We start from the raw sequence: 26036 nt of genomic DNA on the forward strand, positions 1-26036 counted from the left end.
AGGTGGACACAGCTAGGAGGAGCCAGGCCTCTTTAGGACTTCCTCGGAAGCACTTTATCTCCCTGAACAGGAATCAGAGTCCTCAGGCTCCTCTGGAGGCTTCGCTTTGATGTGAGAGTCAAGACTGAGCGACAGAGGCCCCAGGCGCACGTCACAGGTGGTAAACAGGCCTGAGGCCCCTCTCCCAGCCCTCAAATCCTGGGGACATGGGACACCAGTGAGAACAGAGTGACGCTCCAGTCCCCAATCCCTCTGCACCCACAAGGAGGAGCTGCAGGAGCCGAGACCCTGGCTGCCCTCTGAGCTTGCTGCTTGCCAGGCAGGTCGGCAGCTCCTTTGGGCACCCGGGGCCGCCTGAGGCAGAGGGCCGGCCGGCTCCAGGTGTTAAGACCTGCAGGGTCTCACACACAAACCTCGGGGCGGCACCTCCTTAAGAGCTGTGGGAGGCAGCTTCCACGACACGAGCATCATTCTGAAATCCATTTCTTAGTAAAAGTTGCCAGGTAAGTATTTCGCCTGCGACTGACACAGAGGCTGCCACCGTGCTCAGTACCCCTCCCCTGGCCACCTAACCACAAGAAGTGGAGACCTGACATTCTTCAAATCAAAGAAACTTATTTTAGTCCAAAGACGGAGTAACAAGTCAGAGTACAAAAATTAACTTAAAAATCCACTCTACTGGGAATACATCTGTTTTGCACTTTTCCCAAGCAAAAAAACATCAGATCCTAAAAGTGGGGCATGACGTCACAGGTGCCGAGATGCCTTCGGGAGGCTCCAGCTGGGCATGCGCAGCGGAAGTCCAAGGACCTGCGCTCAGGAGCCCAGGAGTGCCGCAGTCCACACAGGGTTCTGATGGGCTCATGAGCCTGCCGGCTTCAGTTCTTTCACCAGGAAACCAGAGAAAATATATTGTTCCTGCCTCACAAACCTGTTCTTGAGAGTGTTGATTCTTGTTTCAAAGGCACTGACGACGAAGCAGGCTAATAAATGTTGCCTCAAGTGAATTTCAAGGGCAAGTCCATAAAAATTGGAATATTAAGGCTGGACAGAATGCAGCCCCCTTAACAAAAGCAGCTTTTTCTTCCCTCGCTCCTGAGCCTTCCCTAGGAACTCCTTCCAAGGTGAAGGCTATGATGGCAGAAGTTCCAGAATTTCTCTCAGTAGAACACGAATACACACTCAGAAGATCGAGTCACGAGCCCCCCACCTGTGCTTCTTCCACACCATCCAAAACACTAAGGATCTGCTAGCCACAGGCCAGCCAGAGCCTCTAGAACATTCCTCCTAAACACTCTGGTTTGAAACGCTCACCCACAAAAAAGGAGCTTCACTCTTGAGCTGCTTCTTTTCTATAGGTCACCCTTAAAATTATCCTATTAGCTCATTAATACCTATTTCTTGCGGGAAAGGTGCCGCACCGGCTGCTTCCCGTGCGCAGTGTTGTCAGGAGGATATGATCCCACGGACAACCCCAGAGGCACATCCGACCCCGCCACATCTGACAGACTTTACCTGGAAATGGCGGCCACAAAGGGCTGCAGCTCCTGGGGCTCATAGGCACGCGCGAAGGCCCAGCACACATAGCAGGCAGCATCTCTAACGTTGGTGCCCACGCTGCAGGAACCCCGCTTCTCCTCGTAGGTCAGCGCCTTCAGGATCACGGGGACAACTGGGCACAGGAGACAAAACAGTGAGTACGGGGCAGCAGCGCACCTGCCACCTCCCCAGCACCAGAGGCAGGCACGGTCCAACCCAAAGCCACCTGGTCAGAAAGCAAGCGTTCGGAAGGAAAAGAGAAGTCCACCAGCTCAAATCAGGTGGAAAAGTTTTATAAAAGCTGCCCACAAATGACATGAACAAGTCAAAGTGGGTTCAGAACGGCACAGAGATGTCTGGGTTCTGCTGGCTGCGGGGACCACAGAAGCGAGACCACTTCTCCTCTGGCCAGAAGTTGGAGCCTAATGAGCAACCTTGGGGAGGAGAACCCAGGAGTCCAGGGGTCCTAAATCACTCAGTTTCAGAATCGAGAACCACGATAATAAATTAAATCAAGCCCAGGGCTACTTCTGTGTTTCTTTAGGAATAATCAAGACAGATTTAATTATCTAAAATATCTGTAATATATGAAGTAATTTGAAGTCCATACAGATTATCCTTCTGGTTCCATTTGAAATGAGTAATTTAATACTGCAGGTGTGATTTCTGATATAAAGATACTAGAGAATTTTAAGATACACAGTAAATGTATTAGAATGTTTAAAGGAGCGAAAATTTTAGCATATTTATCTGTTACATTTGTTAGATTCATATATTTCAAGTACTTGGGAAGAGTGTGCTTATTAAGACATGTAAACTACTTCAAAAGAAAGTAAAGTACACTGCATTCATGCACAGGACTTAAAAAACATCAGAGAATTTAATTAATGTTATGAATGAGCCAATTTTTTAAAAGTCTCTTAAATTATTATAATAGGAAAATGTGATATGAAAAAAAAAACCCTAAGAAAAATTTTAATTTGCAATTCAAAGATAGAATACTAATTTTTTTTTTAGAAGTCACAGTAAATGGGATTTTCTGAAAGACCATGCTCTAAGTCCCAACTTACTAATCCAAAACCAAAATGATGCCACCATAAAGCCCACTGGCAGCTCACTCTGGTGCTCAGAAAGCAGTAAAAGCAGAAACCACCAAGTATGTGTTCTCAGAGATGGAGTGACTGCGTGTCCCCGCTCCCAGGCACCGGTGGCACCTGGGCATAACCACTTCCAGTGAACAACACCTGACCCCTAACACTGCAGGACACACAGTGGAAGGGCAGAGGACACGGCCCCCGCCCCGAGGGGCGGTCAGCTGCACAGTCATTCTATCAGTGCACACGGCCAGAGCGTCCTGTGTTCCAGCAGCCTCCCGCGTCGCTGACGCTATAGTTTCCCACCCGGGGCGGGTGCTTGTGGCAGGAGCATCACACATTTGTCCAGTCAACGGGTATGGGACAACGACAGGGATCGACCACTGACAGAAGGGAGAATGAAGCTAAAAGCCAGTGCACCATGTGGCCCAAAGGCAGGACAAGAGGGGACCAGCCTCAGCCCCTTGCGCATGCATGTGCCAGGGCCTGCCCAGGATTCCGGCACCATCGCAAGCCCCCCACTGTACACTTCACGCCGGCCCCTCTGTTTAACAAGAAGACTAGCGAGGCTACATGCACACAGGCTGAGAAGACGCTCCAGGCAGGGGTTTAAGAGAAGTGAAGCAGCAATTTCCTGAACATGCAACTATCATCCCAGACATTATCTTCCAGGAAAATGTACCTAGAAATAGCCTTGAGCAAAAAATCAAAAAAAACAATAGGACTGTGATTATCAAACACAATTTCCCCTCTGCCTTTCTGCAACTAAGGATATTTGATTCTATATAAATAACAACAAAAAGATTTGATTCCATACACTTTTTATATACATACGGTGATCATTTGTAATTTATTATAAAATATTAACATAAATTCACTTAAAATTACACAAATATACTCCGAAATAAATTATTAACAAATAAAAAGCTCAAAGACACGGTGTTACCAATTACCCCCAACTCAGCCAGGAGTGAGGATGGGACTAACCAAGGGCACCTGAACTAGCTGCCCCACGGAGCACAGGACACCGGGGCAACTGCACCGAGCAGGCCGGGGATCCCAGACCTGGAGCCCACCCTCTTACCGAGTTCTCATTTCCTCAACGGAGACGCAGCAGGGCAGTCCATGTGGGACGTACCCCTCAAACGCTACAAGGGCTGAAACTGGGTCTGTCTCCCCTGTGTGTCCCACCTCAGCCAGAGGCCACACACACCATTTTCTGGGGGGCACAATTCAGGGAGGGGTGGTCATCCCAGAGCCACCCCTCCTCACTCCGCCGAGGAGCCGAGGCCCACCCTACCCATAGCAGCCATGCCTCTAGCGAGGACCTGCCATTCCTCCCCCCATGCTTGCCCAGCCCCTCCATCACTGCCATACCACCACCTGCTCTCAGTGCCAGTCTGTCTGACGACTCACTTCACAACAGAGCACCCCCCACTCCCGCGTTGCATCTCTCTAGGCCACACCAGAGTGCTGCCCCTCCCCCCTGCAAAGGCCCTGGAGCCATCTCCTCGCCAGGCGGTATTGCTGAGCAGGCTCCGCCTCCATCAGTCAGCACACCAGAAACTAAGCTCAGTTTTCTGAAAGAATACCTACTAGTCCTCATGAATGTCTACTGAAGATTACAACTTAGACTCCCGAAGCATGTACCAGTGCCAAAGCAAACGAGAGGGCACTATCACAGCTGCTGTAGATAAAGTAGTTAAATCCAACTAGTGATTTTTAAATTATTAACTTGAACTAAACCAACTCTGTAATGCTTAAAAATGGGTCTTCAGTGGTTCTACCTGGAAAAATTGCAGGTCACCCGGGACTACTCCTAGTTTGCTAACGTCGTTCACATGCACGTTCCATGCTAACGGGACAGCCCATTCGGGGTCCAACAGATGTCAACACTAATAGGCTGTGGCACCTTTAAGAGGCATCATATAAACGCAGTATCACTGCCACACCAGGGTCCCTAAGACCGGCACTGTCGCTCAGCCACTCAGATAGCTCTGGGTAAGACCGTTCAGCAATTCCATAGCCTCAGGGGAATCTGGATGCTAACTGCTGAGTCCCAACTAATCGGTCCACTGGACAAAATCAATTTCAAGACAGACAACTAGGAGTGACGGCGGCCAGCGCTGTGGGTGTCAACTTCAGGCAGGCATCACACCCACTACCACACTCGGGACTGCTCGGTGCCACCTGCGAGAAGCCCACCTCCACATGGACACGGCCCCCAGCACAGGTCTGCTCGACCTTAAGGTCACTCCCATCACATCCCTGAGCCTGACCCCAGGTCAGGGAACCCGGCGGTCTCTTCCCAAGTGAGAGTGCAGTAGTTTTCCAAAGCATCACTTTGTTGGCCGATGAGGTCCGTCAGTCATAAGGAAAAGGACACAAATGGCTGGTTTATATTCCACTAACAGACCCCCACCACAACTCACACACAGACCATGTCACGTTCTGGCCAACACTGTTGGGCAAATCACCAGTCTAGTTAGTGGGTCCAACCTTGGTCCATCTGGCCCACTCTGTCTCCAGGAGTGGGAAAAGGTCAGCCTGAGTGCTGGCACTCAGGCTCAGCCCTAGAGCACAGGGACAACAAACCAGTGGGGAACACAGGCCACAGGGACTCCCCCCCAACACACACACACCCTGACTTTATCCCCGGCACCCATACATGCCCATGTGCCGTGTCTGACAACATGCAGGTACTGGACTCTCTGTCCTCCCGCAGAAATGGGTCAGAGGAGTAGAGGCCCGTGCTGCCTGGCTTGAGGGGCCTCTCACCAGCAGCACCCACCCATGTGGACACCTAGCCACGCTCCGCCCAAGCCCCTGGCACAAACGTCTTCGAAGCCTTGATTCTGTCATTCAGCTCAGAAGCCTCTGATGACCCCTCCCTAACACCGGCAACAGACATCAGCGGCTGACCCTCCAGAGCAGGTGAACTGGCTGCCGACAGCTGACAAGGGCCTCGCTGCTGGACAGAGAAGACAGTGGGAACATTCCCCTCACGGTCGCTGGGAGGGGAATCTGATTTGCAGAAAGTAAAACAGCTCAGAGGAGAAAAAGTGAGATGGTGGATTTCTTTAACAAAATTGAAAACTTGGGCCTGTCAGCTCCGATTCATCGCAAGCTGGCACCAAGAGCACCGACCTCAGGATGCAGGGGGCTGGGCAGAGTCGTTTGCAGCCACCAGACTCCAGGCACCCTCCAGCCTCTTCTGTGTAAGAGGCCAGCCTCAGAGGCCATGCAGGGCACCCAAACAAGCTCCCACAAAGCCGGGGGATGTAGTGGTATATGGAACAGAAACAGTCATTGCCCCAAACTTTAACAAGTCATTATCAGAAAAAGTTCAAAATCTAACCACTCTTTCCAGATTCAACAGGTTTAAAATAAGGAAACTCTTCAATAGCTTTGAACAAAAACCTTTCTCATGGTTCCAATTACACACTGCAAATGCGTGTCAAATATATAAGATTCCCCAGAGGGCTTCCTTTTGGCAACCCAGAGTCCTGCAATGTAATTTAAATACCCTTCTCTCTAGACAGCATGTCATTTGTCTAACGCCAACCGCCTAAGGACAAAGCAGCCTCCAGGTGAAAGAAACGACTTAACCCCCAGAGTGCCACAGGGACCCAGGCCTGCCTTGCAGAGGTAGAAACCATTCATCCATAAAAGAAATCATCACACAGCCAGAACAGAAGTTACATCTTTTGGTAAGTCACGAACTAAACTAATTTAAAAAGCAAACTCCTGGGGACGCCTGGGTGGCTCAGCCGTTAAGCATCTGCCTTCGGCTCAGGTCATGATCCCAGGGTCCTGGGATCAAGCTCCGCATCCGGCTCCCTGCTCAGCGGGAAGCCTGCTTCTCCCCCTCCCCTTGCTTGTGTTCCCTCTCTCACTGTCTCTATCAAATAAATAAATAAAATCTTTAATAAAATAATAAAAAGCAAACTCCTCACTGAAGGCATTCACTGCATGGAGCCGAGTCTCCAGGAGGCACCTGGATGACGCCTCCCAGGGACGCAGCGGGCCGTGCCGCCCCATCACACGCTGGGGCTGCATGTGGAGCCTCACGCAGACCCGGGGAGGGCACCGTCTTCCCAGGAGCAGGTGTGCACAACACCACAGACTTCCACTTCAGTCACCAGCACAAACAGCCATCGTACCTTCCTCAAAAATGCAGTCCAACTTGCTCAGAAAAAAAGCCAGTGTTGAATGTGCTAGGGGGCAAGAGGAAATGATGGACAGAATATCTAGTTCCATAGACATTTTGGTTTTCAGTTCCCACAGGACATTTCTGAAAAACTGTCCCAAAGGCCCTTAGCTGGCCTGCAGGCAGCAGTGACCACATTACCCAGAGGGGAGGTACAGGCTTGTGTGCTGGCCTTGCCTTGGCTGGTGAGGGACCCCAGCCCCACTGATCCTGGGAGAGCTGCTAGGGGTCGGCACCTGGCCCATGCACCACCTGGGTCCACCCTCCCCTGCCCCAGTGGGAGTACCCATAGAGGCCACTCCCACTCCACCGGAAAGTCACAGGGCCATGCAGGCCCGCAAACCCTCCTTTGTACCTTCCCTGTAGACAAGACCCTGCCTACCATCACACTCGGAGCGCAGCTGAGAGCCAAGATGCGTCTGTCACGAGGCTGCGAACAGATGCTCTTTCAGTGGGCACCATGGGAAGCACACAGTCCAGGCTGGGTGGACACCACCGTCTTTGCAATGCACACTAGCCATAAGAGACACACATGGTAGAAGAGAAGGAATGCACTGTCTCAGGCCAAGAGCCCACAGTCTCACCTGGGGGCAAGAACTTCTCAAACGCTTAAAAGCAAGACCACGGCAAAGAACAAGCAGCCTCTACTCTTCCACAGGGCATGCCCTACACCCCTGCTGTCGAGGGCAGCTCCCGCTGCCCCACAGAGCCTAAACAACACCTGAGCCCACATCAGAACCGGGCTTCCCCTGAGAACAATGACAGTAAGCCAGTGAAAACCACTTACTACGTCAAACAGCTAGAGACTCAGATTAAATCCATGTCAGAGGTCATAAGGAAGTTGGGGACACCGGGGCTGCCCCCAAGCTCTCCAGGACATGGCCAGCCCAGGTCTTCACTGTCCCCAAACCATCCAAACTGCCCACAGAATCGTTGCTCAGAAAGTGGGGACTATGTTTTCAGACTGAATCTTTCAAAATGACTTGTCCGAAAACATTAAAACAAAATACTTTCTCAACTCTCTGATTGTCTCCTTATCTGCTCCATTAAAAGTGAGTTTGCATAATGTGACCTTGTATGTCAACTATATTTCCATCATCACAAAAATAAATAAATGGCAAAAAATGGACTTTCTGCATGGCCTGGCGAGTCCACTGTTCAGCATTTACCCCAGAGAGATGAAGACTCGCCTCACCTCCACACCGGCACCTGCACACCAGTGCTCGCGGCAGCTCCCCCACACACAGTCCCCAAACACCGGAAACCACACACACACACACACACACGCCCTTCAGCGGGCGAATGTTTCACGCACATCCTGCCATGGAGTCCTATCCGCCAGTGAAAAAGGAACCACCTGGAGATACACACAACCGCCCGATGAACCTCAAGAAACTTTGCCGAGAAGGCAACGGAGGCGGACTGCGAGCTCCCTGCAGGCGACACTGAAGGACCAGCAGCAGGCACAGCGGGCTCGGCGGGGAGGGCCTCTGCTGCTGGTCCCAGGTAGCTGGTGGGGGCAGCGGGCTAGGAAAGGCCTGACTCCCAACAGCACTGCCACCTGACAGGCACTACGGAAGTCGGGGCTTCACAGGAGGCGCCCTGCTCCAGGGCAGCACGGCACCTCCTCCGCACGTTATAACAAGGCTGCGAGGAGAAGTGGGGATGCCGACAAAGTAGTAAGAAAACCAGTGAGGTCAGATCACGAAAGCTCTGACAAGGAGGGCAGCAAGGGGGCTCAGCCGCTGTAACACGAACCACATGGTGCAAGGGTGGAGGGCAAGAATGGGGATCCACAAGCCCCCGTCAGCCCTGAAATCGGGCTGGTCTCTTGGCTCCACACGCTCCCATGCCAACTGCACAACGAACACAGGTTGACCGGCGTTACCATGACACCTGTGACATGCAGAACTCGCTAATGAAAACAAGTCACCAGAGAAACCCAAATGGTGAGAGATCTCAAAATATTTCTAAAATGAAACCTTAAAATGACTAGAAGAAAAAAGGCAGGCAAATGTTATCTATTCTCAGGATGGGGAACAAATTTCTAACAATGAGGCAGATGTTACTGTTTAAGTGTTGTGACCTGAACAGATCAACACACCAAAGCAAGTAACAAACGTAAGTGTGCCAGCAGCGATCACATGTAAAGAGCACACATATACCCCAACTTAGAGAAGACGAAGCTGAAAACAAGGGTGGGCACACCTGATGGCCAACAACAATCCCAGACACACATGCTGATGCAGCAGGTGAGAGGCCGTGGGTGGAAAGTCTACAGGCAGACCCTGAACTAGCTACTCTGCTCCCAGGCCCTTGACCCCAAGGACACGGTACAGGGCCCCACTGTGTGTGCAAAGCCCCTCACACGGAGTCAGGGGCATGACCCAGTAGTGGGGGCATCCCTGCAGTCACATGGCCTCAGTGCACCCTCAGACCCCCACCTGGTGCCGTGCACTTCCTGGGAGGCGTCTCCAAGTTGTCCTGAGCGCCTGCACTGGCGCAGTCACGGTTTGTAGCAGCAGAAAGAGACCTCTGCTAATGAGAATGGAGGGTTAAACCGAACACAATTCATGCTGCCCTCCAAGACAGCGTCTCACACTCAGAGAGCACTCGTAACCTCGGTGAAACGCAGTGCTGTGACTCACATACTGAATCCTGATCATCGGTACTCTCAGCGCCAGGCCCTCGTCTAACTCACGGGCGGTAGGGGCACTTCACCCACCGCAAGGTGCAGGATGACGGCCCCCAGTGAGCCCAGGCCTGGACTGCAAGCATCACACCGAGGGACTGCTGCTCACTCAGGGCCCCTGTGAGCCAAAACAGCAACAGTGCTGACTTCCAGGTAGTGAGATTTCTGGCTCCTCACAGGCACCTCCCCCCGGTGACACTCCCACAAGGCCCTCTACATCCCAGAACCCCCCAGCCCACCCTTGGGGTAGAGGCAGGCACTAGGGAGGTGTGGCCAAGACACAGAATACACCATGAAGCCTGGATCACTGACCTTCAAGGCCGTGGGCTCCTTGTCACCTATGCCACGCAGCATCTTCTGGGTAAGATCTGGCACCTCTTCCCTCCCCCCCAATTCCCTGGTTGCCAGGAGGTTTAAGGAAGGGGCCAAATGTCAAAGCAGGTGCCACTCTGATCGCTGCGGTGGTTTCCACAAGGCGGGGCAGGCTGCAGGTGCACCTCCCACAGGAACACCTGCCTAGACTGTCTGTACTGAACATCTGCTGTCTATGTGGTTCCAAGTGACCCCTCAAGTAACCTTGGGCTCAACACATTCTACCATTTTCCCGTCACAACACTGAAAACACAAATTTCAGAGACTTAATTAAAGACATCAGAAGAGTACTTTTTTTAAAAAAGAATTTTTAAATGTCACTTTTTGTGGACTGTACTGTAAAATAACCTGAGGATCTTTTTCCTATTTTAAGAGATAATCCGACATTTTCCTTTTAAAAAAATCAATTGGGGGCACCTGGGTGGTTCAGTCAGTTAAGTGTCTGCCTTCAGCTCAGGTCATGATCTCAGAATCCCGGGATGGAGCCCCATGACAGGCTCCCTGCTCAGTGGGAAGTCTGCTTCTCCCTCTCCCTCTACCACCCCCCCAGCTCCTGCTCTCACTCTCTCTCTAAAATAAAATAAAATAAAATAAAATAAAATAAAATAAAATAAAATAAAATAAAATAAAATAAAACTGAAACATACCAACACTCTGAGACAGAACATAAGCAAAATCCCCTCCCTGCTTCTGCACACTAACCCTTCAGAGTGTACAACTGCCGCTTCCTACCAGTCTGGCTCTGCCGGCAACACCGTCCGGCCACTTTACCCGGCAATGAGCTGCACAGAGGGGCCCAGGGCTGCCCACTGACACACACAAAGGCTTCACTGCCCAGGGCCCAGAACACACAGACTTGTTCCTGGCGTCCTCCTGTGCCAGGCTGTGCCCCTCTACAGGTCCTCCCCACCCTCCTCCATGGCCACCTCCCACCTGCCCTCTGAGGTTCACACTGGAAGGACGTGCTACCCACTGAAGGGCTCCCTGGATGCAGGCTGGGTGAGTCCATGCCATCTAAGCCCCAGAGGGTCCAGAGGTCCCATGTGGTCTGAGCCCTCTCCCCAGATTGTGCACGATTTCAGAGCAGGGCACCGCTCAGTCCATAACCTCAGGGTGGAAAACATCACCTCTAGGAGCACAACGTTTTTTTTTTTTTTTAAGATTTTATTTATTTATTTATTTGAAAGAAAGCAAAAGCAAGAGAGATCACAGAGGGAGAGGGAGAAGCAGACTCACCACTGAGCAGAGAACCCGATGTGGGGCTCGATCACAGGACTCTGAGATCATGACCTGAGCCAAAGGCAGATGCTTCACCAACTGAGCCACCCAGGTGCCCCACAACTTTTTTTTTTTTTTAAGATTTATTTATTTATTTGAGAGAAAGAGCACAAGCGGGAAGGGCAGAGGGAGTAGGAGACAGAATCTCAAACATATTCCACGCTGAGTGCAGAGCCTGACACGGGGCTCGATCTCACGATCCCAAGATCACAACCTGAACAGAAACCAAGAGTCAGATGCCTGACCAACTGCGCCACCCAGGCACCCCTAGGAGCACAGCTTTTTATGATAAAGACTGAGGTGTCCACGGTGCTCCTCTCTCCCTGCAAATACCTCATATCATTCTGTCAGTTCAACACTGCCAGTAGGTTCTCAGGTGGTAGTTCCAGCCCTGGCTATCATCAGAATGACCTCTGGTGCTCCAGAATGTAAACATGGCTGCTCGGGCCCCTCCCCAAAGACACTGGTCCAGGACCAGCCACAGCTATGGCGAGAAGTCTGGGTCACAGGCAGCCCCCCACCTTCTAGCATCAGGCTGGGATCCTCCACTGGCAGAACCTTCCACAGAGGCTTAATACCCACAGCTTGAGAAGCCAAACCACATAAAGTAAAAAAAAAAAAAAAAAAAAAAAAAAAACATATATATACATGTATATATATATACATATATATATATATATATGTATATATATGAAATCTGCGCTCAGATTAACAAAGTAAATAAAAACCAGAAACGAGCCTTACTCTTTATAATGAAAAGGTCCTTTTCAAATATGTGAAAGGCAGAGCATCAGTCAGTTAAGTGTGATACCCTTGATCTCAGCTCAGGTCTTGATCTCAGGGTCGTGAGTTCAAGCCCTGCATTGGGCTCTACGCTGGGCATGGAGCCTACGTTTTAAAAATAAATAAATAAACAATTTAAATGAATAAATTAAATAAAACATGTGAAAGGCCAGTCTGACAGTTGAGAACAAGGTGTTAATGCCAAACGCTGACGTACACGCACCCACACGCACCCACACGCACCCACACGCATCCACACACAAACAACAAATACAGGTAATACGGTGAGTCACGATGTCACTCTGGACCCACTGTGGCTGGGACCCCTGCCCTGGTGACCCGGCCACCAACCGGCAGGTACCCTGGGTTCCTAGCTCCCCACCAAGGGGCTCTCCCCATCTCTTTACTCAGAGCTCCTTTGTAGGCACCCTTTTAAGGCTTCGCATCTCTGGGTAGCATTTAGATACCTGCACCTGCCCAAGAGCCCAATTCTCAAGTGTCTCAATGACAGGAGACCATCCCACACCTGTCTGCAGACCTGGGGCCTCATTCTCCAAGTCCAGGCCCCCGCACGCTCACGTGCCCAGCCTTTCCCCCACACACTCTGCTGCCAACACCTTGTTGTGTCCATCCTGGAGGGATCACATCTCGCCCCGCAAGTGTCAAATTAGGGACTGGGCTCTACCAGGAAGTGCTTCTCACAAAGCAATGGATGATCCAAGGATTTCCATTTCTAAATGCCTAGAGCACAAGAAACAGCACGACCCCCTCAAGGAAAAGAGTGTCCGTGACCACCACTGCCACACCCACAAGCACAAGAAGAGCGTTCACGGCTGCTCTTATTGTATTCCCACGACCTGTTGATGGGGCTGCAGGGGTCATGAGGTAGAAATGTCTGTGTATTAGAGTATAAACATTCAAGGCCCACATGTTCAAAAGGCCATGGATACAAAAGAAGTTGAGTGAAAGGCTGAAGAAGTAAAAGTGGACACCGTATCCTGCTGGCCTGTGACACCCGCAAACTTCCTCAAAGAGCCCAATGACACCCTCCGGAGAGACGTTAGCATCCTTCATTCACCACAGCTGCAGACACCGACTCACATGCTGGCCAACCTCTGTGTCCTGGCAGCTGCCTCCCTCCCGGTTCAGGGTCTGTGCCACCGTTCAGGGCTCTGCAAGCACGCCCACCTCCCACACCAAGCCTCACCCCCTTGAAACTTGACTATGGTCATTGCCAAGGGGACAGCATGACAGACTTGCACACCGTTTAAGACCAGGGTTACGTACCGGCTGACCCTCTTGGCAAAGTGGTGAGGCCAGCTCGGAATAAAGAAATCACTTCCACAGAGTCCTAGTTACTTGGCACAGGGAAAATGACGTGAAACGCAATCTCTGAGCACTACGAGGATGACACTGAGCACAAGGCCAGTGCAGGGTAAGCAACTGAGCCCTCGGGAGCTGGCAAAGAGCCTGCAGGGGGCAGGGGCATGCTCCTGCAGCAGAGCCTGCTCCACCTGCACCAGCCTGCAACCATCCCAGAAACAGGATGAACTGAACCCTGCATCACCACCAACTGAGGAAGAACCAAGTAAGTAGACAAAAATCCCAGTAGCAACCCGCTAGGACCAGTGAATTCTGGAGCTGGAAGACCCACCATGTGGCCTGCAGTCCTGCTAAAGGTGACTTCAGTCAGGCCAATAACTGGACCAATAACAGGAACCTAACTGGTCCCCCGTGGGAAGAGTCAACAGGGCCACTTGCCATATCACCCACACGGTGGGAAGGCCTGCACAGAAGCACAAAACCAGGAAGCCCTACTCACCATATTCTGGTGTTTGCAGAATTCTTTAAAAAAAAAAAAAAAAAAAAAAGTGTGAACAGGGCGCCTGGGTGGTTCCGTCAGTTAAGTGTCCGACTCCAGCTCAGGTCATGATCTCAGGGTCCTGCGATCGAGCCCCGCATCCAGCTCCTTGCTCCTCAGGAGAGTCTGCTTCTCCCTCTGCCTCTCCCCCCAGCTTAAGCTCTCTCTCAAATATATTTAAAAAATCTTAAAAAAAAAAAAAAAAAAAAAAAAGATGTGTGAAGTGTATCTGTTGCAAAAGATTAGGGTTAGTCCTGCAAGAACAAGGCCTGCTGAGTGCCCATCCGGGTGACGGCAACAACAGAACACATTTCACCTGGCGGTTCTATACTCCATGGATGAACTTCACCTCTGCATGAAATCCAGAAGTCAGACACCTTCACAGCGACCCACAAGAGCAAGTGAGGGTAAGCAGCACGGGGTACAGGGAAGGCCCCTCATCCCGCATCCACTCTCTCAAATTAAGAGCCACTAAGACAACTTCCTGGGGAAGAGGAGGGACATCCACACAGCATTTGCTTCATTTCTGAGAACACTCCTAAGAACAGATCCATCAAAAACTTTCCGTATGAAGGGACGCCTGGGTAGTTCAGTCGGTTAAGCATCTGCCTTTGGCTCAGATCATGATCCCAGGGCCCTGGGATGGAGCCCAACATCGGGCTCCCTGCTCAGCGGAGGGCCTGCTTCTCCCTCTGCCTCCCTCTCCCCCCGCTTGTGCTCTCTCTCTCTCTCTGTGTCAAATAAATAAAATCTTTTAAAAAATTTTTTTTCAGTATGAAGAATTGTGAAAACTACATGACGCACGTGTTTCTAGGTTTAATCCTGACAGTGTTACAGTTAATTCACTTACGAGCGGTCCCTGAACGTGCATCAGACAGCACACTTTGTCAGACGTTCAAAAGGCTTGAGAACCACACCTCTGTACGTGCAGTGGCATGAGAAGTAGATGGGGTGACTCCAGTGGCCTGCTGTCCCTCTCCTCCATCACCCACCTCAGGCATCAGGAAGCAGCTCTTTCCCAGACCCTCAGCAACCCTGCTCTCGAGACAGGACCTGGAGTCGGCTGGCTTCAGCAGGCCCTGTGCGGCTTCCTGAGTATGAGCGGAGTGTGAGCCATGGGGCAGCGTCCTGACCACATGACATGGAGTTACAGGTGGAGGTTCCTTCCCTCCAACTCACAGCTGCACCCCACCATCTAGCACACAGTAGGTACAGAATTGTTTTGAGTGTTTCTCATTTTTTCTCCAAAAATGCACATCCTCTGCAATTTTCTAACACTGCTTAAGCCATTCCTCTTGGAATTATTTCCCTAATGTTTCACTGAAGTATAACCTTCTTGCACATTTCTGTGTAATGGAGGATAACAGAGAGACACCTCTCTACCCCCTTTAAAATATACTGAACATCTGCAATGCTTCTCCAAATTTATGTACACAGACAACACAGAGTTTGAAGCTTTGGAGGAAAAACATCTCCCTCCCTTGCCTACCTGTCATTCAGCCTAAGGTAAATGTGACCAAGTGTTTGGTCTGGACCAAGGCCAGTGCCCTGAATACTTGGTGGACGCCACAAGAAGGAAGGAGACAGACATGACACCAGTATGGTTCCCTCACCACTAGATCCTGGGCTATTGGAAATTCATATAAAGAAATTAAGATCTAATCCTCAAGTCTTCAAGTTACCACATAGTTAATGCTTCCCAAAGAGGGATCCACAGAGAGGGAGGAGCTATTTTCCATTCAGGTGACCTGACCCTCCCCCAGCCACACCGAGGAGCAGAAAGAGCCTCACCAGGGGCGCCTGGGTGGCACAGCGGTTAAGCGTCTGCCTTCGGCTCAGGGCGTGATCCTGGCGATATGGGATCGAGCCCCACATCAGGCTCCTCCGCTATGAGCCTGCTTCTTCCTCTCCCTGCTTGTGTTCCCTCTCTCACTGGCTGTCTCTATCTCTGTCGAATAAATAAATAAAATCTTTAAAAAAAAAAAAAAAAGAAAGAAAGAAAGAGCCTCACCAGACACTCCCGGCTGCCTTCCCCTCGACAAGTGGATGCATCATTCCAGCCCTCCCACCGAATAAAGGTCCCAGGTCTGGAGCAGCACCGTGGACGTTCAGAGGCTCCACAGGTAACTGATTCCTCTGCTACAGTGTGAAGCAACTGCTTTTAAATGCTGCACATAAGAAATTACTCTAACCCTCGGCTCACCCCACTGCAATAAAAGTAAAATTAAAACGTTGGCTTAGAAATAATCCTCAAATAGAAAACACAACCTTCTTGGCATACACTCCTTTTAATTTTTTCAGCACTGAACACCCATACTCCCAGACATTTCCTGTAAGATCAAACACCCCACTCTTTGTGAGTGTCCTCACAGGCCTCATGCAGACCTCAAGGGGAGTGACAGCTGCACTTGTGGCCAGCCCTCCAGAAGGAAAGAGCAGGAGCCCTGGCCGACCAGGGGCCAGCCCTGCTCCACAGTGCACCCAGGGGGCCTGAGGCACACATTCCTGCTGAGTCAGGGCTGTGGGTGAGCAGCTGTCACCTCGTCAGCAACGGGTGACAAGCAGCGCCACAGTGCCTGGAGCAACACCACCGAGCAGCCAAACTCTCCCCACACAGCCCTGATTTATTAAATTCAAACAGAAGAATGCCAACGGTACCCAGGGGAAGCCGTCACATATGAAAAGTCACGAGCATGAAGCCCCTGCATGGGAGCTGCCCTCCCCCCACCCATGTCCCTGACACCTTGTGCTGGTGCCCAGGTTCAGAAGCACATCCATGTCACATGTCAGAGCCCAGGGACTCAGGGACCTACACAGACCCTGCAACATGGGACCCCCAGAGCGCGTGAACATCACAACAAAACAAGGTTCCTGAGGTGGAAATGGGAACTCCCGTGGGAGGCACGCTGAACCCTCGGAAGGAGACCACCCACGGGGCCCGGCCCACGGCATTCCTCCATGCTCTTGAAGCCAGTGGCATCTCCTGGCTCTCGGCTGCCACACTAGGTTGCTGGCTTCCCAGTGAGACTGGCCCAGCCTGAATCCAGATTCTGTGTTAAAACTATTTCTTTTCAGGACACCTGGGTGGCTCAGTCGGTGAAGCATCTGCCTTTGGCTCAGGTCATGATCCCAGGGTCCTGGGATTGAGTCCCGCATCGGGCTCTAGTCCCGCATTGGGCTCTAGTCCCGCATTGGGCTCCTTGCTCAGTGGGGAGTCTGCTCCTGCCTCTGTCTGCCACCCCCCCTGCTTGTGCGCTCTCTCTCTCTCTCTCTGACAAATAAATAAAATCTTTAAAAAAACAAACTTTCTTTTCAAGCAATCTAAGCAATGGTTCTTTGCAAATCAAACACTGTTGTGACCTAGGAATGATCCCCCTTCTCAGTAAGAGACAACAAAGGCTCTTCCTCTCTCTGCTGCCTGGCGATCAGCACAGAGCCAACCGCCTGTCCATTCTGTCCTTTTGCCAAAGGCCCTGGAGGGCACGGGGGAGGGGACGTGAGCACTGGCGGATGAAACACCCACAGATGATGACAGAGTGGCCCAAGTACATCAACTTGAAAGAAGCAAAAACAAGTGTTCAGGAGAATTAAAGGCTTAACCCGGAAGTGAGAGACCAGTTCTGCCGCTGAGTCACGGACTTACATTCCCAGCCCCAGAGTGCAGACCTCCACGGGCCTCACGATGTCTACGGCAGGACACTTCAGAGCTGGCGGGCCTAGAGGAGCGTCCTGCTCGAGACCCCACCCCTACCAGGCTGAGTGGCATGGGCCCTGACATACAGGACGCACAAAGCCCGAGGGGGAACACACTGCCCAGAGTCCGACGGCCAACAGTAGAGAGAAGGATCAGAGAGAAGGCCATTAGGGTTTTGGTTAATGGCAAGCCTGCCACTGTCCTGAACCAAGTTACCAGAAGAGTTCTCTTTTCCTGTCTCACCACCCACCACGGGCAGCTAGGCCAGCTGAGTGTGGACAGCATTCTTCCAATTACACTGCCTGGAAGTCAAGCCTTAGCCACCGTCCAACCTCCACTGTGACCTCCCCCTGCCCCACTGACCTCCTTTCCCCACTGACCTCTGGCCCCTGTGAGCACCCCCCAGGTGACACAGAGACAGCAAGTATGGTGAGGATGGCTGCAAATTCACTTCATCTCCACAAGTCCAGTCACAAGATCAGCCCCAAAGCACTTCCCTGCTGCCACTACAGCCCCACAAGACCCTAGTTTCTATCAACTCTCGTCAGATTTCTAACATGTGTACCCACTTCAGGGCTTACATGACTCCACACCCAGACCACAAGGCAACTCTGAGAACTCTGACACAGCGGCCTTGCCCGGGGGAGAAAAACCAAAGCCTTTGCATTTTCTTACGCTGTAGACCACTGGGGCCACTTCTCAGGACACTGCCTTAAGATGCACTTCCCTGGAAGGCCAGCGAGCCAGCGCTGGGGGGCCTGCAAGGGAAACACTCTCCACAACCTATGGCGTCTGCAGGCATCCGCTTGCCATGAGCAAAAGGCAGCCCGTTCACCGCCAGTTTCAAGGTCCCAAGTGACCCATGGCTTCCATGGGATGCAAGCAGGGATTCCTGCAAGACCACTGGGAGGCAAAGGCAGGCAAGCACCTGCAGCATGGGGTGGCCACAGGGTAGCCATGCACCGAGCCATCTGCCCGCCCCAAGGAGGCTCCCAACAGAGCAAGAGCCTCACACATGCATCACGTGCTGGACAGTCTTCATCCACAGAGGGGTCAGGAACTGTGAAGGTAGGTACAACGAAAGCATGGTACTCTCAGCCTAGGCACGTTAAAAACCAACCCACATCATGTCCTGCATCCACACACTGCAGCTAACTAACCAGACAGTCCTTAGGGCAGTGTCACAGGAGCAATGCTGGTGCACTAGTTTCACAAACAAATCTGAAATTCAAGTAAACAGGGACCATCCAGATACCTTACCTGTGCAACCCCCAATCAAATCAGCCAGTCTGTGCTATGTTTTAAACATCAAATGGGCCACAGCTAGCATAGCAGAAAGAGACAACAAAATCTGGAAGATGTGGAAGTCAGTTTAGTAGGTGAAGCATTTTTCCCAGGTAATAAGACTTCTCATTAGAAGATTCATAAAGGGGCGCCTGGGTGGCTCAGTTGTTGAGCGTCTGCCTTTGGCTCAGGGCGTGATCCCAGGGTCCTGGGATCAAGCCCCACATCAGGCTCCCTGTTCTGCTGGAGCCTGCGTCTTCCTCTCCCACTTCCCCTGCTTGTGTTCCCTCTCTCACTGGCTGTCTCTCTCTGTTAAATAAATAAATAAAATATTTAAAAAAAAAAGATTCATAAAAATATTTTCCATTAAAATAACAAATGATATCAAAGTGTCTAAAATAAACTACACAGACATTCCTTTCCGAGTACACCGTATGTAAGTAACACACACACAACCACACCGTTCCGTGTTCCGTAAACATTCACAACCTTAGTTTGACCCAAACTATGAATTTCAATTCTCAAAAGTAACAGGTACAACTACAGGACATAGAGATTTTATAATTTACGTGGCTCTGGCACATATGACAAGTACGAATTCTAACACATACTGCTTTGCTGCACTCTCAACCTCCCTCCACTAAACTATAAATTCTCTCGTAAGAATCTCAATTGTAATTAAATAAGTACCAAATATTTAAAAACAAAAACATTAAAGATGCCCTTTATTTTTTATTTATTTTGGGGGAAGGGGCAATTCCACTCCAAGATATATACCCAAGACACATGAAAACAGGTGTGCAAACACTTATACACAATTGTTCACAGCAGCTCTGCTCACAACAGCCAGGGTGGAAACAAACCATGCCTATCGACTTGTGAATGGGAAGCAAAAAATGGCCCATCCACACAATGGAGTATTATTCAATCATAAAAAGGAATGAGGCTCTGACACACGCTCCACCACAGGTACACCTCAAAGACACGCTCCGTCAAAGTACCAGACACAAAAAGGCCACATGTCATTATGATCCCACTGATGTGAGATTTCCAGAGTAAGTAAATGTGCAAAGATGGAATGCAGATGAGTACTTGCTAGGGGCTGGGGAGGCACAATGAGAGCGAGTGGGAATGGGCACCAGGATTCTTCTTAGGGTGATGAAAAGGTCTTAGAACTAAGGGCACCTGTGTGGCTGAGTAGGTTAAGTGTCTGACTTGTGATTTTGGCTTGGGTCATGATCTCATGGGTTATGGGACTGAGGCCCCCGTTAGGCTCTGTGCTCGACAGGGAGTCTACCCCAGATTCTCTCTCTCCCTCTCCCTCTGTCCCTCCTTCCTCTCTCTCTCTCTCAAATGAATAAATAAATCTAAAAAAAAAGAAAAAGAAAAGAAAAAGTCTTGGACTAGACAGAACAACTGTTCAACACTGAATGTACCAAATGCTACCAAATTGTTCACTTTAAAATGGATAGTAGTGAATTTTATGATGTGAACTTTACCTCAATTAAAACAACAACACAATAGGGGCGCCTGGGTGGCACAGCGGTTAAGCGTCTGCCTTTGGCTCAGGGCATGATCCCAGCGTTATGGGATCGAGCCCCACATCAGGCTCCTCCGCTATGAGCCTGCTTCTTCCTCTCCCACTTCCCCTGCTTGTGTTCCCTCTCTCGCTGGCTGTCTCTATCTCTGTTGAATAAATAAATAAAATCTTTAAAAAAAAACAAAAAAAAAACAACAACACAATAAGAATTTTTTTTTTTTTTTTTTAAGAGCAAACACCTTTGCCTTCTTCCGCTGATAATTCAGTCCTGAAGCCATCAACCAGAGCAGGGAAGGGTGGGGATGGCATCAGAGCCTATGGGGGGGTGAGGAGGGGTCCATGAGGCAGGCAACCTGACAAAGGTGCCAGGATGAAGGGCACCCCCGTAGAGGGGCAGCCGAGCACAAGAATTAGGAACCTGAATGGAAATGGAAAGGGGTTCCCCAAAGCACCTGGCCAGCAGGGCATCCAGGTGGAAGGCGGCCTGGCAGGGTGTCAGAGGCCAAGCATAGCAGATAACAGCGTCCACACGGGAGTAGCCTGGCCAGCAATGTCAGTATAAAAAAAAAAAAAAAAATCACCTGATTTAAACCAAAAGCTTAGATATCTGGACTTTACACATAATAGTTTTATAAAATTCTACATGAGCTGTTTAATAAAAGAGGAAATGAGAGGGGAGATAGCTACAAATAAGACCTTATCGGAAATTAGCAGGCAGTTTTAGACAGCTGTTTAGATACAGATAGTGTGCACAGTGCATGTATATAAATCTAATGTACATATGGGTATGACTGCTGGGACAAAAGACACGAAGTCCGCCTCTGGCAGAGATGGGAGGGCCCGATGAAGCGAACACCTGAAGACATTACCAATAATGCACCCAGAGAGGAAAGGAGATAGAAAATACAAAGGACAAGAACGCTGAAAACAGAATGAGGTTGACAAAGTTCTAATCAGAGTCTGGAAGGAAAAAATAGAAAAAGAGAACTGCAAAGAATGAGAGTTTTCCAGAAGTAACAACAGAAAAGAGTCAGATGTAGGAAACAAAGCTACATAAAACAAGATCAACAAAAGAAGTCCACGCCTGACACACCATGATACAAGCGAGAACGTGGAAAACAGAGAAATCCTAAAAGAAGCCGTAGAGAAGAGGGACCTCACCTGCAGGAACCACCATTCAACTGGCCCCAGGCGACCGAGGGCACAGGCGCCAGAGGAGACAGTGTGCACTGCAAGAAGACCGCCTCCCAGCTGGGATGGCACACAACAAAATCACCATCAAGAATGAGGGTCAAAAAGAAATTTCAGACAAATAACCAAGATGTAATTGCTACTAAAACACCTTTATGGGAGGAACTTCTAAAAATACTGAAAGAAGTAAAATTATCCCTAAGGGTAGGTGGTCGGAGATACAAAAAGGAGTAGTCAGGGGCAGCTGGGTGGCTCAGTCCGTTGAGCATCGGTCTTCAGCTCAGGTCATGATCCCAGTGTTCTGGGGACCGAGCTTCGCATCCGGCTCCCAGCTCAGCAGGGAGTCTGCTTCTCCCTCTCCCTCTGCTCCTCCCCTTTGCTCATGCTCTCTCGCTCTCTCTCGCCCTCTCACACTCCCTTGCAAATAAATAAAATCTTTAAAAAAGAAAAAGTAATAGTTAGCAGAAGAAATTCTATACACATACAGGAACGTCCACACAAACACTGTCTTTAAGATAATAATGTGTAATGTTCAAGAGAAGGACGGAATGCAAACCTGACAATCACAACATGTCAGGCGAGAAGTGGTCAGCATTGGGGTACGCTGTGTATGACATATGGTGGGTTAAGAAACTAACTTTTGACTTTAAATATTCATGATACAAATCTGTAGACTATCATTAAAGAAGAGAAATAGGGGAGGGCGCCTGGGTGGCTCAGTGGGTTAAGCAGCTGCCTTCAGCTCAGATCATGATCTCGGGGTCCTGGGATCAAGCCCCATGTCAGGCTTTCTGCTCAACGGGGACTCTGCTTCTCCCTCTCCCTCGGCCCCTCCCCCAGCTCATGCACACAGGCACGCTCTCTCTCTCTCAAACAAATAAATAAAATATTTTTTAAAAAGTAAAGAAAGAAGAGAAATAGAATATATAACTTCTAACTCAAGAGACAGGGAAATTGTGGAACAGGATTGGGGGAGGATATAAGAAAAAACATATTCTGAAAAAGGCAAAAATTAAGGTGAGATGAGGCCACACAGGTGGAGCCTAATCCATTATGACTGGCGTCCTTAAAAAGAGATCAGAACACAGAGACAGACACAGACTGAGGGGTGACCATGTGAGGACACGGGGAGAAGGCGGCCATCTGCAAGCCAAGGAGAGGCCTCAGGAGAAACGAGCCCTGCCAGCACCCTGATCCCAGATTTCCAGCCTCCAGGACCTTGAGAGAGGCCCCCAGTCCAGGTATTTTGTCATGGCGGCCCAAGCAAACGAATACTCCAAACGACGGAATATTCTTCAGCACTAAAAGAAATGAAGCACGGGCACAAGCTACAAGATGGAGGAACCCTGGGAACGTTATGCTGAGTGAAAGGAGCCAGTCACAAAGGGCCACACCCTGTACGATCCTAACTACAAGAAATACCCTGAATGGGCAAATCCAGAGAAAAAGGAAACAGATCAGTGTCGCGTAGGGCTGAGGAGGATGGGGGCTTCGGGGTAATAGCAAAGAGGCATGGGACTCCTTTTTGGGGTGAAGAAAATTCTAGAACTGATAGTGGTGATGGTTGCACAGCTCAGGCAGACTAATGTCACTGATTTGTACACTTTAAATGGGTGAACTGTATAAAATGTAAGTTATATCTCAACAGAAGTATTTTTAAAAGACCCCTAAAAGGTCAATATCTATTATCCCGATTATATTTATATTTATATTCATAAATATACTAAAGCACAGACAAGTCACCTTTCTACTTGGTTAATTTTGATAAATTGCATTTTTCTAGGGACATCTACTTTGTCTAAGCTACCAAACGTATCAGCAAAAATGTTCTTATGGTGTCATTTCTAGTCCCCAGAGTGCACACATCACAGCTCCCCCCCTCCCCAACACAGTTTGGTCACTCTGCCTCTCGACCCCTAAACAAGCCAGAAGCTTATGCTCTTTGGGTCCTGCCTTCTCTGCATCTCCAGCACTGCCTGGCTGTCTGCTCCCGTCCCGTCCGGTCTGGTCCCATCCCTTCTGCCCCGACTGAGGACCTTCCTTGTTTGCTGTTACAGCTTTTAAGGCATGGTCAGCCAGAGCGTGAGCATTCCAGCTCTGTAGGCCCCACAGCAATCTCCCTTTTTTTTTTTTTTTAATAACAACGTATAAAAAAGGAAAAGCCACTGTTGTTGGCTCCAAGGCCATACAAAAGCAGACCAAGGCCAGACTGGGCCCGCGGGCCACAGTTTCATAACTCCTGCTCAACGTTTTAAACTCCCCTTCAAACACACAGCAGCCACATCTCGAAAGTTTTGATAGGTAATAATTTTGTTACTGTTCATTTCTACCTTTCCTACTGTAAAATCACTACTGGGGGTGCCTGAGTGGCTCAGTCTGTTAAAACGTCCCACTCTTAATCTCAGGGTCATGAGTTCAAGCCTCACACTGGGCTCCAGGATGGGTGTGGAGTCTACTTAAGGAAGAAAAAAAAATTACCACTGGGATTTCTTCTTTGACTCACGTTTAGAAATCTGTATGTTTTCAAACTAAAAATTCATGTCTTACTCTATCTTCTGCATCTGAATTTTAATGTCCCTGTTTTGTGGTCAAAGAATGCAGTCTGCGCACTACAGAGTCTTTGAAATTTCCCGAGACTTGTGTTTTAGGGCCCAGTAACTGTGCAATATTTTCAGTTTAAGAACTGTGTACTCCCCAGGGGCCGGCCCCCAGCCTGGGCCATCCACGCACATCGTCTGGAGTGGGGGAAGGCCAGGCTGAGGGACAGCCATGAAGCCTGTCCGCTGGGTGCCCTGGGAAGCAGCACAGAGCCACACTGCAGCATACCCCGCGGGGTGTGGAGAGCTCACACCCGCTGAAAAAGAGCCAATTAGGAATCACCTTTTATCACACGAGAAAACCACGAGGGAAGGACCAGAAGCCCAAGAACTTGAGGGAAGGACCAGAAGCCCAAGAACTTGAGGCAACAGAACCTAAAGGCTACTACCAAGAACACAGGTTTGTTGTATTAGAGACATAAAAGCAGGAATGGAAGCCAGAGAGAAGGAACAGGAAGATCATAAAAAGAACCAGACAAATGTCTGGAAAAAAAGGAGAAAAAGACTCACTGCCACGTTTAAAACCCGACTGACTCGGGACTCAGCCAAGAGGAGCCATAGCCATGAGGGCCAAGCCTAGGGCGGACAGGGAGCACGAGGTGGGGGGAGAGGGTGTCCCGAGTCACCAGGTATGGGTGGGACAGAGGCAAAGCCCGAGAAGCTGCAGGAGCACCTCCCTCACCCGCCTGCTGTCATTCACTGATGTTGTCTGCATCAGGAGAAAAAAAGAAAAAAGGAAATCTGTGTGATCATTTCTTTCTACTCATCCTTATTTGACTGAACTACGGGACTCCTGTATGTGGTGGTCAACAGACCCAGAGATCCATACACAAAAAGCAACCTCTCGAACACAAACAGGACAAAGGAGGTAAAGAGCCTCCGGAAAACTGCAAGGAGCCTAGGCGAGAACACCGAAACACTGCTTTACTGCCGGGGTGGGGAGAGGACAGGAGGTGAGGAAAACTGTGGGAATCCTCAAAACTTGGCCCAAGTTCACAAACCTGAATCAGTTTCCCGATCCAAGACAAGCCCATAGCTCATGGTTTCAGGTTTCACTTCAGATGCGGAAGCCATAACACAGATCACACACTGCAGGAGGCACGAGGGGGGCAGAGCTGCCACAGCACAGGGTTCCAAGACCCCATCTAAACAAAAGGAACCCAGAGCTTTCCGCCTCCACCCTGGCTCAGGACCATTCCACATCCCATTTCCACCCTGCTTCACGCACTCCTTGGAAGAAGGCACCAGAAGGGAGGAGCCTGGGGAGCTATGTGCCCGGTACCCAGAGACTGCCAGCCCCACCTGCAGCCAGACCGCCCTCCCTGCTGAGCACCTCTCTCCGGCAGGCCCCGCCCCTGCCCCAGGCGGAGGGCACTGCCCACCATTCGCCAGGCAGCCTGGCAGGAAAAGGGGCCTGGGTGCGCCCCTCCAAAACCAAAGTAGCCCCAGTTCCACAAAAATCCACACAGTGGTATTACTGGAATAAGTAGCAAATTAAAATTCGGGGCAGTACATTACACATCTCAGACTTACTCATCAAAGGAAAATAAATGTCTGACAACAGAACTTTCCCGACACTCCTACCTGCCTTGGCCTACCTCATGAGATAGCCAAACTAACTTGACTTTCATTTCTTCTATTAGCCAACTATCTGACGAAGTAAAACTCCACTGACATTCTCAGTATTTTGTTACAGTGAGAACTCAAGTGCCCAGAAGATGAGTACGGTCTGAGCCCTAGCGAGCACTCCATGCTCCCCAGCACTCAGCGTCGCAGGGCCAAGCCCTCGCACCGGGGGAAGGCAAGGACCCTGAGAGCTGCTGGACTCCCCCCAAGGGCCCTGGCATCCACCGCTTGCTCGGCTCCCAGGGGCAGATCCTGGCACACACAGGCCCAGGCCA

At 50.2% G+C, this 26036-nt stretch overlaps 1 protein-coding gene across 1 annotated transcript in view; it reads right to left on the reverse strand.

Annotated features, from left to right (window-relative positions):
• Nucleotides 1-26036, reverse strand: part of TBCD (tubulin folding cofactor D) — a 160652-nt gene that overhangs the window by 70956 nt on the left and 63660 nt on the right. The window contains exon 14 of the mRNA XM_026483785.4: nucleotides 1516-1672. Within this exon, the coding sequence (XP_026339570.1) occupies nucleotides 1516-1672 (157 nt within the window). The remainder of the gene's footprint in view (nucleotides 1-1515; nucleotides 1673-26036) is intronic.

This window comes from Ursus arctos, unplaced genomic scaffold (genome assembly GCF_023065955.2).
Source record: "Ursus arctos isolate Adak ecotype North America unplaced genomic scaffold, UrsArc2.0 scaffold_24, whole genome shotgun sequence".
Lineage (NCBI taxonomy): Eukaryota > Metazoa > Chordata > Mammalia > Carnivora > Ursidae > Ursus > Ursus arctos.